At 42.2% G+C, this 17,719-nt stretch overlaps 1 protein-coding gene across 2 annotated transcripts in view; it reads right to left on the reverse strand.

Moving 5' to 3' along the window:
- The window catches only part of pde2a (phosphodiesterase 2A), a 179,113-nt gene that overhangs the window by 20,657 nt on the left and 140,737 nt on the right, over window positions 1-17,719 (reverse strand). For both annotated transcript variants that reach the window (XM_086164411.1, XM_086164412.1), the window contains exons 14-22: window positions 13,263-13,374; window positions 13,107-13,146; window positions 12,453-12,516; window positions 12,174-12,255; window positions 8,141-8,315; window positions 5,708-5,820; window positions 560-637; window positions 330-452; window positions 180-250 (exon numbers count right to left, since the gene is read on the reverse strand). In XM_086164411.1, the coding sequence (XP_086020537.1) occupies window positions 180-250; window positions 330-452; window positions 560-637; window positions 5,708-5,820; window positions 8,141-8,315; window positions 12,174-12,255; window positions 12,453-12,516; window positions 13,107-13,146; window positions 13,263-13,374 (858 nt within the window). The remainder of the gene's footprint in view (window positions 1-179; window positions 251-329; window positions 453-559; window positions 638-5,707; window positions 5,821-8,140; window positions 8,316-12,173; window positions 12,256-12,452; window positions 12,517-13,106; window positions 13,147-13,262; window positions 13,375-17,719) is intronic.

Raw genomic sequence — 17,719 nt, forward strand, 5'->3', positions numbered from 1 at the left:
CACTTTCTGTAAATCCTCTAAACTTCCTTTCACTTCTCAAATATCACTGGGTTTGTCCGCTATATGATATATTAAACTGGAATTGCTGATCTGAACAACCAATGATTTAGAAAGGAAAATCTTGAAAATGATCAGGGGTGCCCAAACTTTTTCATACGACTGTAATGTAGATATCAAACCTGGCAAGAGTCTGCAGGTCAATCTTGTATCTGTTGATGAAACCCATGTCTTCGAACATACTGAGGATGCACTGCAGAAAAGAACAGGCTCAATCAAAGCAGTTGTGACTTTGTGTTTTTTGTTTCCTCCAGTATGTGTCTCTTACTCACCATGGGTGTGGTGTCATCAGGCAGGGAGCGTGGTGTGTAGGTAAATTCAGCAAAGAAGGGATGGATCTCCTTCACTGGTTCAATCCCTACCACCAGCAGCTTAGAAACCTCTTCCTCTGAAACCTGCAACATATATGAACTAAATGAGCGAAAAACAAGAACACTGCATTTAAATAAGCTCATGAGGTCTATGAGGGAATCTGTGTGAGATGGAGGTTTGGCAGATTTACCTTCATATGGTACTTCATCATTTCATTAGCCAGATGGGATCTAAACTGAGCTTCATGGACTTTCTTGTAGAGCAAAGACTATAGAAATCACACAACAATTCAGCATTTTATAACATTTCATCGATAAATAGTTACAAAATACAGCATGATTTACTTATAGTACCTAGGATAAGAGAATGCTGAACAAAATTCCTACTTTGACCTCTTTCTTTCTATTTTATTCTTGTAAATAAAGCGTGGAATGGAATTTTGTTTGATTTACCTATGCCTGTAGTTTTGATTCACCACTTAGACAATGTGTCTGATGGTCCGGCAGTGAGATTATCACCAGCCATTGAGATACGGATGAAAGGGAATTTATAGAAAACATGCAAAGTTGTTACTGCAGCTTTGCATGTTTTTCCTCGTGTCTGCGTCGGTTCCCAAAAGTTCTCTGGAAATCTGCCTGTGTGTGTATGTGTGTGTGTGTGGGGGGGTGCACAATCAGTTCTGCGAGCCCTTTGTGCAAAAAAATAAATGTTGGTGACGCTGTTGCTTCAACCAATCAGATTTTGAGTTGGGGACATCAAAGCCTTCGAGCAGGCTACAGCAACGTCAGCGTATTCACACCCTCTGATTGGATAGTCAATGAGCGGACTATTGTATTAACAAGGAGAAGCATACTAGCGAGCTGGGAAAAGAAATATGGTTGCGTTTGTTAAATATCGGTTTCGTCAACCCACAATGGCTTCAGGAGGAGAAGAAACAGATTTAGTTGCTGATATATTGTTTAAGCCATTTTCTAGATGGAGTTTTGAAGAAAAGCTAGACATAGTAAAGAAAGGTCAAGCAACTCCTAAGCTAGCAAACCTGTCACACCCAGGAAAAGGATTTGTCCGACATTTTCAAACCACAACCTATGCCGGTATCCCTGGCTCACAGGCTCCCAGGTACACTGCAAACTGTATTGCTGGGAGTGCTTGGGGCTGAAGCCCACGGATAATCTGTACGACAGAATAATTAAAGTCTTTTTGAGGAAAGAAAGGACGATGGATTTTGTCCACAAATGATCAGATATTTTGGTGAGTAAAATACTGCTAGTTTCCTAAATAATACTGCAAGTTTATAAGGTTAATATTGGTGTTTTTTATGTTTCGCAGCTGCTTGCTATGAGGCATTTATTGTGGCTACTATCCGTTTTTCTGTCTCCTGCCACGGGACTGGACTTTGTTGTCCTGGTGTGTTCAGATTTCATTCAGGGAAAAACTTCACAATGGTCAGGAAATGATCAATCAAGAATGGTTTATTCAAATTCAGGAAATACACTTATGTATGATATTATGAGAGGTTGTGGCACTTGCGGTGCCGGGCCACGCCCCGGACAAAGCTGCGGGGTTCGTGACCGATTACGCGCGGGGGTGTCAGTGGAAGAGTACAGACTTGGGCATCCCTTTGTCGTCACGTGATGCGTTCCCGCGGTGAGTTTTAACACTACACGAGTTATCTATCTGCGATGCGCCTCTCTTTATTATGCATTTCTGCTAATAAGATGTTTTTTAATAGCCATAAAATACTTATTTGGGGGTGGAAGTATTCTGAGCACTACTGAAGGCCGAGGTGTAAAATGCACGGGCCGCCACTGGTGACAAATGTGATAAAAGAGTTATAGCGCATGTTAGATGTTTTTGAGGTATGGTCAAAAAGGCCAGACTGAGATTGTTTGAATGCACAGGATGAATATACACAGGATGGAAGATACATATCCTTTTTATTATTGGGGGTAATATCTTTTTGAAGGCACCTCCGTCAGCATACCCATCAATGAGGGGTATGCATGTCCCAGTGATCCTGGGAGCTATGTTGTCAGGGACCCTTTTGGGTCCGACATGGGTCCGTCTTCCCCTGGGCTCACCACCCACAGGAAGGGCCAAGGTGGTTGGGAAGCAGTGCAAGCCGGGCCGTAGCCGGAGCGGGGGACCTTGACGGTCCAATCCTCATCTACAGAAGTTGGCTCTTGGCACATGGAATATCACCTCTTTGGCGGGGAAGGATCACGAGCTGCTACGCGAGGCAGAGAGATTCCGACTATATATTGTTGGACTCACCTCGACGCACAGCGTAGGGTTTGGAACCTCTCAAGAGGCGCTGGGTAGGTGTAGGCATATTGACTGCCCCCCATCTTGGTGCCTGCACGTTGGGGTTCAACCCGGTGGACGAGAGGGAAGCCTCCCTCTACCAACAGGGAGGGGTTCTGACTGTTGTTTGTGGCTATGCACCCAACAGCAGTTCAGTTTACCCACCCTTCTTGGGGTCCCTAGAAGAGGTGCTTGAGAGAGCTCCCACCGAGGACTCCCTTGTTCTACTGGGAGACTTCAATGTTCACGTGGGCAAGGACAGTGTGATTTGGAAGGGCGTTACAGGGAGGAATGGTCCGCCTGATCTGAACCCTCTGGTCTTTTGCCATTGGACTTCTGTGCTCGTCACGGATTGTGCATTACGAACACCATTATCTGGCATATAAGTCTCCATATGTGCACTTTGCACCAACCCATCTTAGGCCACAAGTCTTTGATCAACCTTGTGGCTGTATCATCGGACTTGCAGCTGCATGGTCTGGACACTCGGGTTAGGGTTAGGGTTAGGGTTAGGGTGAGAGGGGCAGAGCTGTCAACTGATCCCCACCTGGTGGTGAGCTGGCTTTGATGGTGGGGAGGATGCCGGTCAGAACTGGCAGGCCCAAACATAATGTTAGGGTCTATTGGTAACGTCTGCAGCGTCCCCTGTCAGAAGGAGTTTTAACTCCCACCTCCGGCAGAACAACAACCATGTTCCGAGAGATGCGCGAGCCATTGAGTCCAAATGTGCCTTGTGTTGTGCTTCCATTGTCAAGGTGGCAGACCGGAGCTGCGGTTGTAAGGCGGTCAGCGCCTGTTGGGTTGGCAACCCTCGAAACGGCTGGTGGGCTCCGGCGGTGAGGGATGCCGTCATACTGAAGAAGGAGTCCTATCTGGCCTTTTTGGGCTGTGGGGCTCCAGAGGCAGCTGACAGGTACTGGCAGGCCGAGCGGCATGCGGCTTTGTTGGTTGCCGAGGCAAAAACTCGGGTGTGGGAGGCGTTCAGGACACCATGGAGAACGGCTTCCAGTGGGCTTTGAGGAGATTTTGGTCCACCCTCTGGCGGCTCAGGAAGGAAGAGCAGTGTTCTGTCAACACTGTGTTGGCAGTTAGTACGGGGCACTGCTTACCTCAACTTGAGACGTTGTGGATTGGTGGCAGGAATACTTCCGAGACCTCCTCAACCCGGTGAAACACCTTCCAGTGAGGAAGCAGAGCTGTAGGACTCTGGAGCGGACACACCTATTTCCGGAGCTGAAGTTGCTGAAGCACTCAAAAAGCTCTTCTGTAGCGGGGCTCCAGAGGTGGTTGAGGTCTGCCCTGTGTTCCTCTAGGTTCCTCTGGATGCTGTTGGGCTTTCCTGGTTGACACACCTCTGACACATTGCCTGGATGTCAGGGCAGTGCCACTGGACTGACACCCCATGCTGTACCCCAACGACAGAAAGAGGTTCACACTCCTCAGCCTCCCTGGTAAGGGGAAGAGGGGAAGAGGGTTTCCCACATCATTGAACCTCAGATCCAGGAGAAGCAGTATGGTTTTCGCCCTGGTCGTGGAACAGTGGACCAGTTCTATACCCTCGGCAAGGTCCTCGAGGGGGCATGGGAGATTGCCAAACCAGTCTACATGTGTTTTGTGGACCTGGAGAAGGCATTCGACCATGTCCTGCGGGAAATCCTGTTGGGGGTGCTCCAGGAGAATGGGATACCAAACCCTGTTGTACGGGCTGTATGATCCCTGCATGATTGGTGCCAGAGGGTGGTCTGCATAGCCAGTTGTGAGTCGGACCCCTTTCCGGTGTGAGAGTTGGACTCCACCTGGGCTGTCCTTTGTCACTGATTCTGTTCATAACTTTTATGGACCCTGTTTTTTGCAGATTATGTGGTTCTGTTGGCTTCATCAGGCCATGATCTCCAGCTCTCCCTGGAGCGTTTCACAGCCGAGTAAGAAGTGGCCAGGATGAGGATTAGCACCTCCAAATCCGAGACCATGGTGCTCAACCAGAAATGGTTGGAATGCCCACTCCGGGTTGGAGAAGAATTTCTGCTCCAAGTGGAGGAGTTCAAGAATCTAGGGGTCTTGTTCATGAGTGAGGGGAAGATGGAGCGGGATATCGACAGGTGGATTGGGGCAGCGTCTGCAGCAATGCAGAGTCTGTACCGGTCTGTCGTGGTGAAGAAGGAGCTGAGCCAAAAGGCTCTGCTGACACGCATTAAGCAAAGAAAAAATATGGATAATTTACTTGCAGACAGACATTTGTGGGTTTTGTATGTAAATATCAAATACAAGATTCATAATTAACAAGGATATTATGATTGCTGCTATTTGTGTATAGCAAAAAATCACAATTACTGCCATCTACATTTCAACAGAGGTTTTTTCTTGACAGTCACAACAGGAGGCATCAATAAATATTGATTGGTCATGTTTAAATTATTCATAGTAGGGCAAGAAAGAAATTATTTTCATAATTAAATACCTTTATGGTTTATAGATCAACTATTTCACACCAGCAGTCATTCAAAGGTCAGACTTGACAGAGGCGGAATGAAAAATGCTTAGCACAACATGATCAATGTCTATGTCTTGCACATTTCTGTAAAGTGGCTATTGCATACAATTCTCCGGTTCATGCACCTCCTGACTCATTGGAAGGTGTTTAGAACTCAGACTAGATCATAGCAAACCATATTCATAACCCAAACCAGATAAAATTTAAAATTACTTCTGTTTCTCTTATGACCCCATTCAAAATAAGGTCTTGGTAACTCAGTTCCTTGTACGGCCTTTTACTAATCAACTGTAACTCCCTACAATCAGTTTTATCTGAATAAGCTCCTGAGATGGAAGGGGAAATGTCTTCAAGAAACTAAACAGTTCTGTTTCATTTCACATTCTAATTTAAATAAGGTTTTCAGTGAAGCAGAACAACCTAGTAACCAGTGTTATCTGTCTTATTATCTCAAATGTGACAAATCATTATGATGTTGTTTCTTTGTCTTTTCTGTATGACTAGAAAAGAAATTTAATTTTTTTCAATGAACGTAAAACTTACGTGGGCAATGCTGATGCCACAGTAGATGGAGAAAGCTGTGGCAAGATCTTCATCGAACCGGTTGAACCAAGGCCCGTTCATTTTATTCACCAACTCAGCCACCCCAATAACCTCTAGTAATTCAAGAGATAAAGAAAGGTCAAGAAAAAAATCTGATGTGACGTCAATTTTACTACTTAACTACTTAACTACTTTTGCTTTGTGTTGGAAAAAGTAACTTGAAAGCATGATGTAATATGTATACTAAACATTTATGATTTCATATATATATATATATATACACACACACAAATATACATATATACAATGGGGAGAATTTGATACACTGCTGATTTTTCAGCTTTTTCCACTTGCAAAGCATATAGGGCTCTGTAATTTTTATAATAGGTACTCTTCAACTGTGAGTGATGGAATCTAAAACAGAAATCCAGAAAATCAGATTTCATGATTTTTATGTAATGAATTTTCTTTTTATTGCATGGCATAAGTATTTGATAACCGACCAACCAGTAAGAATTGCAGCTCTCACAGACCTATTAGTTCTTTAAGAAGCCCCCCTGTTCTCCACTCATCATCTGTATTAACTGCACCACTTCAAACTCGTCACCTGAATAAGAGACCTGTATGGAGAAGTGGGCCAAAATCCCTGCTGCAGTGTGTGCAAACCCCAGTAAGCCCCCGGTAAACATCTGATCTCTGTAAATGCCAGCAAAGGTTTGTATACCAAATATTAAGCTCTGTTTTTCTGATGTATCAAATACTTATGTCATGCAATAAAATGCCGATTAATTACTTTAAAATCATACAATGTGATTTTCTGGATTTTTGTTTTAGATCACTCACAATTGATGAGTACCTATGATAAAAATTACAGATAGTGGAGGAAGATGGAAAAGGACCTGATCAAAGAGGAAAGATGTACGGGTGGAAAGCAACTGCACACCTGGAAGACCCTGTTACGCCTCCTATGAATATTCATGTAACAACTGTATGTAACACCCGGGCAGGGAAAGAAGGGTGCTTTTTGCTGGGTTTTCAAAGCACAAGACCCGTTTACAACAGGCGCTGGGGAAACAGCTCAAGTCCGGGCTCCTGTATTAGATGATTTTGTATTAGGGATTTTTGGAGAAGCTTTGCTTAATAAACAAATATTTAAATTGATCCATCTCGTTGTGAATCCTCTTACTGAAGTCCGATTCCCACGACTTCAAACGGATGTAGTGTTGGCTTTGAGAATGCTAATAGAGAAGTACAGAGAACGCCAGAGGGAGCTGCAATGTGTTTTTGTAGACCTAGAAAAACATATGACAGCAGGCCAGGAGAGGAGCTCTGGTATTGTACGTGGAAGTCTGGTGTGGTGGAGAAGTATGTTAGACTGGTGCAGGACATGTATGGTAGCTGTGAGACAGTAGTACTGTCTATAGGGGTAACAGAGAAGTTCAAGGCGGATGTGGGACTACATCAGGGATCAGCTCTGAACAGTGGTGTTTGCAGTGGTGATGGACAGGCTGACAGCTGAGGTAAGACAGGAATCTCCATGGACCATGATGTGTGCAGATGACATTCTGATCAGTAGTGAGAGCAGACGACAGGTAGAGGAAAATCTAGAGGTGGAGGTATGATCTGGAAAGGAGTGGAATGAAAGTTACTCGCAGCAAGACAGAATATACGTGTGTGAATGAGAGGAACCCGGGTGGAACGGTGAGGCTACAGGGAGTGGAGATCAAGAAGTTGGAGGATTTCAGGTGCTTGGGGTCAACAGTACAGAGCAACGGAGAGTGTGGAAAAGAGGTGAAGAGACAGGTTCAAGCAGCCTTGAATGGGTGGAGAAAAGTGTCAGGGGTACTATGTGGTAGAAGACTATTGGCCAGAATTAAAGGAAAGGTGTACAAGACAGTGGTGAGATCAGCGATGCTGTATGGCCTAGAAACAGTTCTAAATACAAAAAGACAGGAGGCAGAGCTAGAGGGAAGGCTCATGTTAGATGTTTTGGAGAGAAGGTCAGAGATGTAAGAATGAGATGGTTTGGTCATGTACAGAGGAGGGATAGAGAATATATTGGTATACGGATGGGAGCTGCCACGCAAGAGGTCTTGAGGCAGACCAAGGAGGACATGGTGAGAGAGGTTATGAAGTTTGTTGGTGTCAGGATACAGAGAATAGGGTTGGATAGAAAAGGTTGATTCGCTGTGACAACCCCTGAAGGGAAAAGCCGAAAGGAGAAGAAAAAGAAGACCCAATAAACTGCAAAAGTCCTTGAAATATCTCTCAGAAAAAACAAGACTTCATGTAACTTCCCCCTAAAAAATTCAATTTCTACCATTGAATGATTTACTTTGCTTAATATTAGTCAGTAAGATTGTTTTTGTATACTTATACAGAAAATTAATATGCTACCTTGACTTTCATTAAATAAAGTGTGTGTATTCTTACCACTGTTTTCATCTTTGATTGGGAAGCACAGAATGTTGCGTGTCCTGAAACCAGTGCTATCATCAACACCACGGTAGAAAAGAGGATGGGAATAGGCATCCTTGATATTCAGGATCTGGCCTGTAGTGGCCACATGGCCCGCAATACCTTGATCAGCTGGGATACGGAACTCCTTCTAAACACACAACACACACACACACACACACACACACACACACACACACATACACACATATAAAATAGATCATTTACGCTGTATATAATAGTTGTTAGAAGACCTCCTTTTCATATTTTTTGTATGCAAGTTTCCAATTCTTTCTCCTGTGTTTGTTCACTGAAGTCTGAAAAAATGCACCTAAAAATGACAGAACTGATTTTTTCCTTTGTTTCTGTATTTTTTTCTGAATGTCACCCATTCCAAAGATAGGTGTGAGGAATTTATAAGTCCAAAGATAGGTGTAAGTTATTTATAGGAAATCACCCAAACTATTGTCTGCATTCATTAGAAATACTGATCCGCTTTTTCTTCTTTGTCTTTTGTCCACTCCCTTCAGGGATCATAAGAGGGAATCAACTTCCTCCGTCTAACCCTATTCTCTGTATCCTCCTCACTCAAACTAACTTTATGTTCTGTTTCACCCCATCCATAAATCTACTCTTCAATCTTCCTCTAAGTCTCCTGCCCTGAAGTTCCCATTTCCAGCATCCTTCAACCAATAAATTCACTATCTTCTGTACATGACCAAACCATCTAAGTATGGTCTATCTGACCTTATCTCCCAAGCCTTTAACATGTCCTGTCCCTCTGATGGTCTCATTCCTGGTCCTATCATCCTCATCTAGCCCAAGAAGAGCCTCTACAGTTTCCTCTCTTCTACCTCCAGCTGTGCTTCCTGTCTTTTCTTTAGTACCACAGTTTAAAATACATGTGGTATCACTGGTCTCACCACAGTTATTTTACACCTTTCCTTTCATTCTAACCTATGTGAACCTGTTTCGTCACCTCTTTTCACAGCTGGGGCTGGCATGTGTGTGTCCATTGCTATGGACTGTTGACCCTAAGTACCTAAAAACTTAAAAACAACCTCTTTTATCTCCACCCCCTGTAGCATCATGGTTACACTTGGTTACACTTGGGTCCCTCTCATGGGTTGCCCTCATCTGTCAGCCTGTCCATCACCACTGCAAACAAGAGGGGGCTCATTGCTGATCCCTGATGTAGTCCCACATCCATTTTTGTCTCACCTATAGCACACCTCACCAATGTCTCAAAGCTCCCATACATGAACCAGTCAAACATACTTCTCTACCATTCTGGATTTCCTCATTCAGTACCATAGTTCTTCTCTCTGTACCCTGTTGTATGCTTTTTATAGGTCTGCAAAGGCACAATGTAGCTCCCTCTAACCTTCTCTTGTTGACCCTCTCCTCTAGCAAAATTCTTAGGGCAATTGCTTCATCTTTAAAATTCTTCCTAGGCATGATCCCAAAATGCTGCTAACAAATGCTGACTTCTACTCTCAGTATAGTTTCACTACTCTTTCCCATAATTTCATTGACACACGTCACATCACACTTCTCTATTCAAAAAGTATGTTCTCATTCTAAGATCGTTTTTAATTATCTGACCAGGAACTCTGCTGCCTCCTCTCCCAGACAGTTCCATACCTCCACAGATATGTCATCAGGACCATCTGCCTTTCCACTCACCATCCTCTTCAATGCCCTTATCACTTTACCTTTACTAGTCCTTGGTACTTTCTGGTCCACAATAGTCACGTCTTATACCCTTCCCTTTCTGTCATTTTCCTGATATATCAGGTATTCAAAGTCCTCTTTCCATCTTCCCATCCCTTGTCTGGCAGTTGTCAATATACACTCACCGGACACTTTATTAGGTACACCATGCTAGTAACGGGTTGGATCCCCTTTTGCCTTCAGAACTGCCTCAATTCTTCGTGGCATAGATTCAACAAGGTGCTGGAAGCATTCCACAGAGAGTTTGGTCCATATTGACATGATGGCATCACACAGTTGGCGCAGATTTGTTCCACCACATCCCAAAGATGCTCTATTGGATTGAGATCTGGTGACTGCGGAGGCCATTTGAGTACAGTGAACTCATTGTCATGTCCAAGAAACCAGTCTGAGATGATTCCAGCTTTATGACATAGCGCATTATCCTGCTGAAAGTAGCCATCAGAAGTTGGGTACATTGTGGTCATAAAGGGATGGACATGGTCAGCAATAATACTCAGGTAGGCTGTGGCGTTGCAACGATGCTCAATTGGTACCAAGGGGCCCAAAGAGTGCCAAGAAAATATTCCCCACACCATTACACCACCATCACCAGCCTGAACCGTTGATACAAGGCAGGATGGATCCATGCTTTCATGTTGTTGACGCCAAATTCTGACCCTACCATCCGAATGTCGCAGCAGAAATCGAGACTCATCAGACCAGGCAACGTTTTTCCAAACCTCTATTGTCCAATTTTGATGAGCTTGTGCAAATTGTAGCCTCAGTTTCCTGTTCTTAGCTGAAAGGAGTGGGACCTGGCGTGGTCTTCTGCTGCTGTAGCCCATCTGCCTCAAAGTTCGACCTACTGTGCGTTCAGAGATGCTCTTCTGCCTATCTTTGTTGTAACGGGTGGTTATTTGAGTCACTGTTGCCTTTCTATCAGCTCGAACCAGTCTGGCCATTCTCCTCTGACCTCTGGGATCAACAAGGCATTTCCGCCCACAGAACTGCCGCTCACTGGATATTTTTTCTTTTTCATACTTTCATTCTTTTTCTTTTTCTCTGTAAACCCTAGATATGGTTGTGCGTGAAAATCCCAGTAGATCAGCAGTTTCTGAAATACTCAGACCAGCCCTTCTGGCACCAACAACCATGCCACGTTCAAAGTCACTCAAATCACCTTTCTTCCCCATACTGATGCTCGGTTTGAACTGCAGGAGATTGTCTTGACCATGTCTACATGCCTAAATGCACTGAGTTGCCGCCATTTGATTGGCTGATTAGAAATTAAGTGTTTACCAGCAGTTGGACCGGTGTAACTATTAAAGTGGCCGGTGAATGTAGTTCCCTCTGTCCTTAATCACCTGAACCTGCCGTATATCTTTTTCCATCTCTATCTCCTTTGTCTTTGAAGCCTTTGTTTTCTTCATCTTTCTTGTCATTGGAGTCTTCTTGCAGGCCACTATCCTATGTCATCTGGCTACTCCTCTGGCTCACATCTCTGTGGGGCACAGCCACAAACAACATTGATCATCACACCTTCAATATCTAGCTTCAGACTCATCAGTTTATCTAACTCTCTTTTCACCTCCAGAACATTCCAAACAAACTCATCCTCCAACATAACTCTTTCTACATTTCCCTCACTATCAATACCATGATAGTGCAAACTAAAACCTGCTCTAAAGTTTCTGGCCTTGTCACCTTGTGGCCTAGTCTCTTGGACCCACAGTATGTCCACCTTTCTTCTCTGCATGATATGAGCCAATTCTCTAGCTTTTCCTGTCAATGTCTGAATATTCAAAGTCCCTATTCCTACACCGTAGTATTTTCTCTTTTCTCTCTGCTTCTGAAGATGTCTTCCTCTTCTCCTTCTTTGATCCAGAGTTGTATGTTCTATTCACATATTTCATTTCTGCACAAGTCTTACCCTGGATGCCCTTTCGTGTGCAACCCTCTGCATTTATCTAGCCATGGGCCCGCCTCTAAACAACATAGGTACTCCATAGGTACTCTTGGTTTCCTATCATTCTGATTAATTTACATTACTGTAGATAATCAAGCTTAAAGACTATTTCTGTCAACTACAGTATATCCTGTTTGATCTATAACATCATAACACCTGTCCTGTGAAACCTCAAGCACCTCTTAAAAGATGCTTAAAGGGCAATATATTTTTCAGCAGATCTTTCTCTAAAGTGTATATCTAAGAAACGAAGATATTTAAGAAAACTGTAGAAATGATCTTGCAGCACATTATAATTCTTCATTTGTTTAAATATAGAAGTCATACCTCTTCATCACTAACTACACCCCCATCAAACACTTTTGCCACCAACTCATGGCTAACACGATCCAGCAGGAACACTGAGCATCTGGGTAACAGAGAGCAAAGTAATGGAGGGCATGTGATTGCAGTAATGTCATTACATCTCGGGTCATTTTAAAAGCTTATCTAATAAAACAAGAAAACATGCGATAGATCTATAATATACCCTTTGTAAATATAGATAAAGCCACATACTAACACAAACACCAACACATCCATTTGAAGATGAATCTGAGGGCTTACATCTCTGCATCGCTGAGGTTTCTGGCCTCCACAATAATTTCCTGTAACAGAACTGACACATCATCTAAAAGAATTAGAAAAAAGGGGGATAGTGAGGGGATATAAAGAGAAAACAGAGGAAATGAAAGGATTAAAAGGGATACATAGGCAGACAAATCACACCATAATCACCAGATGATTGGATGCATTCTGGCTGGCTCTTTGCTTTATGAAAAGATTAATATGTTAATCTTTTAACTACCATCATAATGATTTATAAGTGAAAATATTTAATTACTGTTGCACAGTGTTCCCAGACAAAAATCAAAATAAGTGTGTAATTTCTGGATGTACAAAAAGAGCAATTGGTTTTAATGTATTTTCGGTGACGGGTCTAATTGTGTCCTTGAGTTTCAAGAAAGGCACTTATAAATAAAATGTATTATCACTATTATATTATTATTTTAAAGCTCTTTTCATTTCATTAATTTGCCAGGTGTGTGAGCTACACTCCAGAAGTGTTATCACCCCTATATTTTGTAAAATCTCATAAGTTATATCACATATTTTCAAATATATTTGCCAAAATTGTCCTATAACATTCCCTCATATAGATGTTAAGTGGGTCAGCAACAGACTAACACAGAGACAGACAGAAACAGAAGGAGGATTTACCCAAGTGAGTGAAGAGATTTTTGGCCACTTGTAAAAGCGCCTGTAAAGATAAATAGCAAACATAAAAAAGGTTTTCTGGAAGAAGAATCACAAGATTGTCTATATGTCCACTTTGTGTGTCTGGGGAATATGACAGGGATTGAGGGTGGCACTCACCTGGCACTCCACTTTGAGTTTCTGTTCTTTTTGGAAGGCCAAAGTGGATGTGAGTACTGTTGATGTGTAGCAGAAACAGTGCTGGATGGCATGCTCATCTGCCTCCGTATGTCTGTGGATGATGCATGCACGCACACACACACACATCCACATAGACACACATTATTCCAATTATTGACACCGCCAACAGGCTGCTATGCATTTTTCACAAGAGTACTGTATGTTAAAACATTATTAAACCTAATTAAAAATCTGGGCAATGATGATTAAACACTAGCTTGTTAATACTAAATTAGTCAAGAATTGTTTTGATACTACAATCTGTTTGAGACAAACTATCTTTACTTCACTGAATTACTTTGGTTTGTGGACACTTGAGTAATGTCATACTAAAAACACTTACCAAGAATTTTCAGCAGTAACCAAGAAAATCATTATCTCATTAAAAAAAATTAAGCTGTTTATAATTTGTAGCAAAATAAGATGCTCTCTTCTGCCATTTCGTCTACAAGTACTGTTAAAGTGGCCATATTCAAGGAATTTAGCTCTTTTGGCCTCCATTAAACCTTGAGTCAGACAATTATAGATCATACCTCCTATTTAGTTTATTTATATACTGTGCTGGCCCTTCAGTGCACTGTTGCCACTCAAGCATAAACACAATAAAGAACACACTTGATGAAAAGCTTTATTAAAAACTGTTTTAATAATCCACAATCCAAAAACATGCAGAAGATTAACTTAACACTCTAAATGGCCCATAACTTTTAATGGTGAATTGCTGTGCAGAACATGGCTTTATGTGGCAAGGTGAACTACTGTTGATGGTCAAGATTGTACCCCACTTCTAGCACAATATCAGCCGGGATTCACCTAAGCACAGCATGAGGAGTATCGACATAGTATGAATGAAAAAAAATATTCCCCTTCAGTCCATGAGGTAAAAAGCTTACTTCTTTCAGATGATAAAAAAAACACTGCAAAATGTGTTGGTGGTAAGATATGTAATGAGTACAAACAACATGACTCAAACATAATTTGAAATTGTAACTAGCTTCAAAATGGCCACGGAAAAGAAGGATTAAATAATCATAACCATTATCAGCATCATCTGTCTATGTATCAGCATCATCTTCATCAGAGATGAAGATGTTGAGGTTCTCTCTGGGAGTTACCAGGATGGATAAGATCAGGAATGAGTCTATCAGAGGAACAGCACATGTTAGATGTTTTGGAGAGAAGGTCAGAGAAGCCAGATTGAGATGGTTCGGTCATGTACAGAGGAGGGATAGAGAATATATTGGTAGACGGATGCTGGAATTGGAGCTGCCAGGCAAGAGGTCTCGAGGAAGACCAAAGAGAAGATTTATGGACGTAGTGAGAGAGGATATGAAGGTAGTCAGTGTGAGAGAGGAGGATACAGAGAATAGGGTTAGATGGAGACAGTTGATTCGCTGTGGCGACCCCTGAAGGGAAAAGCCAAAAGAAGAAGAAGAAGATCAGCATCATCTATATTTTAAACCGAGCAGCATGTTTCCCAAGCTATGCTTCAACTAATATGTTCACAATTACTTTGAGTTCAAGCATTGAATCTTCTCTTGTTATTGAATAATTGAATCTTTTCTTGTTATTAGAATATTGCTTGTAAAAATATCTCTATGTGAAATAGTCACACAGTGTAAGTGAGGCAAAACTTCCTGAGTCAACAGGGCATGATGCTAATGTGTGATAGTAGTGAAGATAGGATGCAAGAAAGAAATATTAGTGAACGCTCACAGCAGTCACAGAAGAATCAAGGGTGTGCTGGCAAACAACAAAAAGTATTTCAGTGAGTCTGATGAAATTGCAGCATACAAGCTTTATGCAGTCAAAGCATTCTGCTATGAAAAAAGATAAAATAATAAAAATCAGGAATTGATTTCTTCTTGATATTCAATATCTTCTTTACTTTAACCTGAAGTCTGTGTATTACTACAAATTTACTGAAGAATTTGCATTTATATTTTAATTCTCTGCAATTAACCCATTATGGATGAACCATGAGCAGTAGGCTGCCGTTGACCAGCGCCAGTGAACCAAATAGGGGTTTAGTGTCTCGCTCACCAACAATTCGACACACTAGGAGGAGCCAGGAATCAAAACAGGAATGTTCGATTCCAAAGACGATTGCTCTACCTCCTGCGCCACGCTTGGTCTCAGGAGCACAGGGTCAGTGACAAACAGAAAAGAATGGGAAGTGTTTGATTTGAATAACATTTGCACACTGTGTTTATCAATGTATTAATTTGATGAGAGAATAAATTGTTGAAAAAAAAAACTGTCCAGAGCAAAGGAGTGCTTTATCACATTTGCACACAGATACTAAAGAAATCCTATGGCTGCTACAATGGTAATGTGATTGACACTGACTCCCTCTGACGTTGGTGTCACTGGTAGAGGAAGAAATAATAGAAGGTGATTGACTGTCGTTCATCATGATCAGCAGAGTATGTGAAGATCGAAACAGAAGCACTGATATGTGTGAGGTTGGTGTGCTAGATGATCAGGACAAGAAAGAAAAAATGCTGTCATCTTCAATGAATATTAGTAATGCATAGATGTGCTTCTTGAAATGGAAATGGTCAGGAAATAAAGACCTGAGAAACAGATTCAGTCAGGGGGATATACTGTGTACCAGTGGCGGGCCTTCAGTAGTGCTCCGAATCAATCCCCCACCCAAATTATTAGTTTATGGCAATAAAAAAACATCTTGTAATGCAGAAATGAAGTGTAAAGAGAGGTGCGTTGCAGAAAGATAACTCGTTTAGTGTTACAATTTGCCGCGGGATCGTATTACGTGATGATAAAGGGATGCCCAACTCTATACTCTTCCACTGACACCCCCGCATGTAATCGATCACGAACCCTGCGGCTTTGTCTGGGGCGGCCTGGCACCCCAAGTCCCACAATTCCAAGAGAGTGTAAAACAAGTCCTTATTAGGAAGTAAACCTGACCGTTGAGGCAATGGTATAAAATGGCCGCGCCTCCTCGATTCGGGGCCAGAACTTCCTTACCTGCACATCCACTGGAGGCGTCTCAGCGGGTGTGCAGAGAGGGTGAACGATCCTCTCGGGTTGACATTCATTCTGGCCCAGGTTATCTGTGGCCCGGGATATCTCGTAAGTGTATTTACTAACTTTGAATTAAGCATCCTTGCTTGATCAGTTCCTGACCATTGTAACGTTTTCCCTAAATGAAATCTGAACACACCAGGACAACAACGTCTGGTCCACAAAAACCACAAAAACAGACAGTAGCTACACTAAATGCCTTTATATCAAACAGCTGCGACACATAATAATAACCTAATAAACTTGCAGTATTATTTAGGAGACTAACAGCATTTTACTCACAAAAAATTCTGATCAATTGTTGACAAAATCCATCCTCCTTTCTTTCCTCAAAAAGACTTAAATTATTCTGTCGTACGGATTATCCGTGCGCTTCAGCTCCAAGCACTCCCAGCGATACAATTTGCAGTATACCTTGGAGCCTGTGAGCACGGAGTTCCGGTCATAGTTCGTGCTAGCTTAGGAGTTGCCCGACCGCTCTTTACTATGTCCAGCTTTTCTTCAAAACTCCATCTAGAAAATGGCTTTAACAATATATTAGCAACTAAATCTGTTTCTTCTCCCCCTGCAGCCTTTGTGAGTTGACAAAAGCGATACTAAACAAACACAACTATATTTCTGTTAACAGCTCGCTATTACGCTTCTCCTTGCTAATACACTTGTCCACTATCTGACAATCCAATCAGAGAGTGTGAATGCGCTGAAGTTGCTGTAGCCTGCTAGAAGGCTCCGATGTCGCCAACTCAAAATCTGATTGGTTAAAGCAACTTCATTACCAACACTTATTTCTTTATTTTTTAGCATAAAGGGCTTGCAGACCCGATTGTGCAGTGCCCCTCCCGGCAGAGGTCTTTGACTTTGACCCTGCATGTCTCAAATGTGATTGGTTAATTGCTTTAATATGAAAAATGCATGTCTGGAAGCGGCACAACAAGGAGAAAAGCTATGAAAGGAAGTGAACAGACCATTTGAAATTATTTGATAAGTATTCATGGACAAATTTAATTAAAATCTGTGATTCAGATATTTTTTAGACCTGCATAGAAGGCCTTGCATGCACTGACGGCCCACCACTGCTGTGTACACAAACACACACACTCACACACACACACACACACATACACACACGTATCATAAATATATATAAATGAAATTGGACAGATCACAAAAAAGGGCAAAAAGAAATTAAAACAGAAAAGTGTGAGTACTGTTGATTTGATATACAGATTTGTTTACCAGAGTCCTAAGAGATTGAAGGTTCTTTATTAAACCTTAGAGGTTCCCAGGATCACGCTCCTCTGGACAGATCTCAGATGTGCCTCCTGGGATTTGCTGAAGCCACTCTC

This window comes from Fistularia commersonii, chromosome 18, assembly GCF_037954325.1.
Source record: "Fistularia commersonii isolate RoL2024-O1a breed Wild chromosome 18, RoL_Fcom_v1.0, whole genome shotgun sequence".
NCBI lineage: Eukaryota > Metazoa > Chordata > Actinopteri > Syngnathiformes > Fistulariidae > Fistularia > Fistularia commersonii.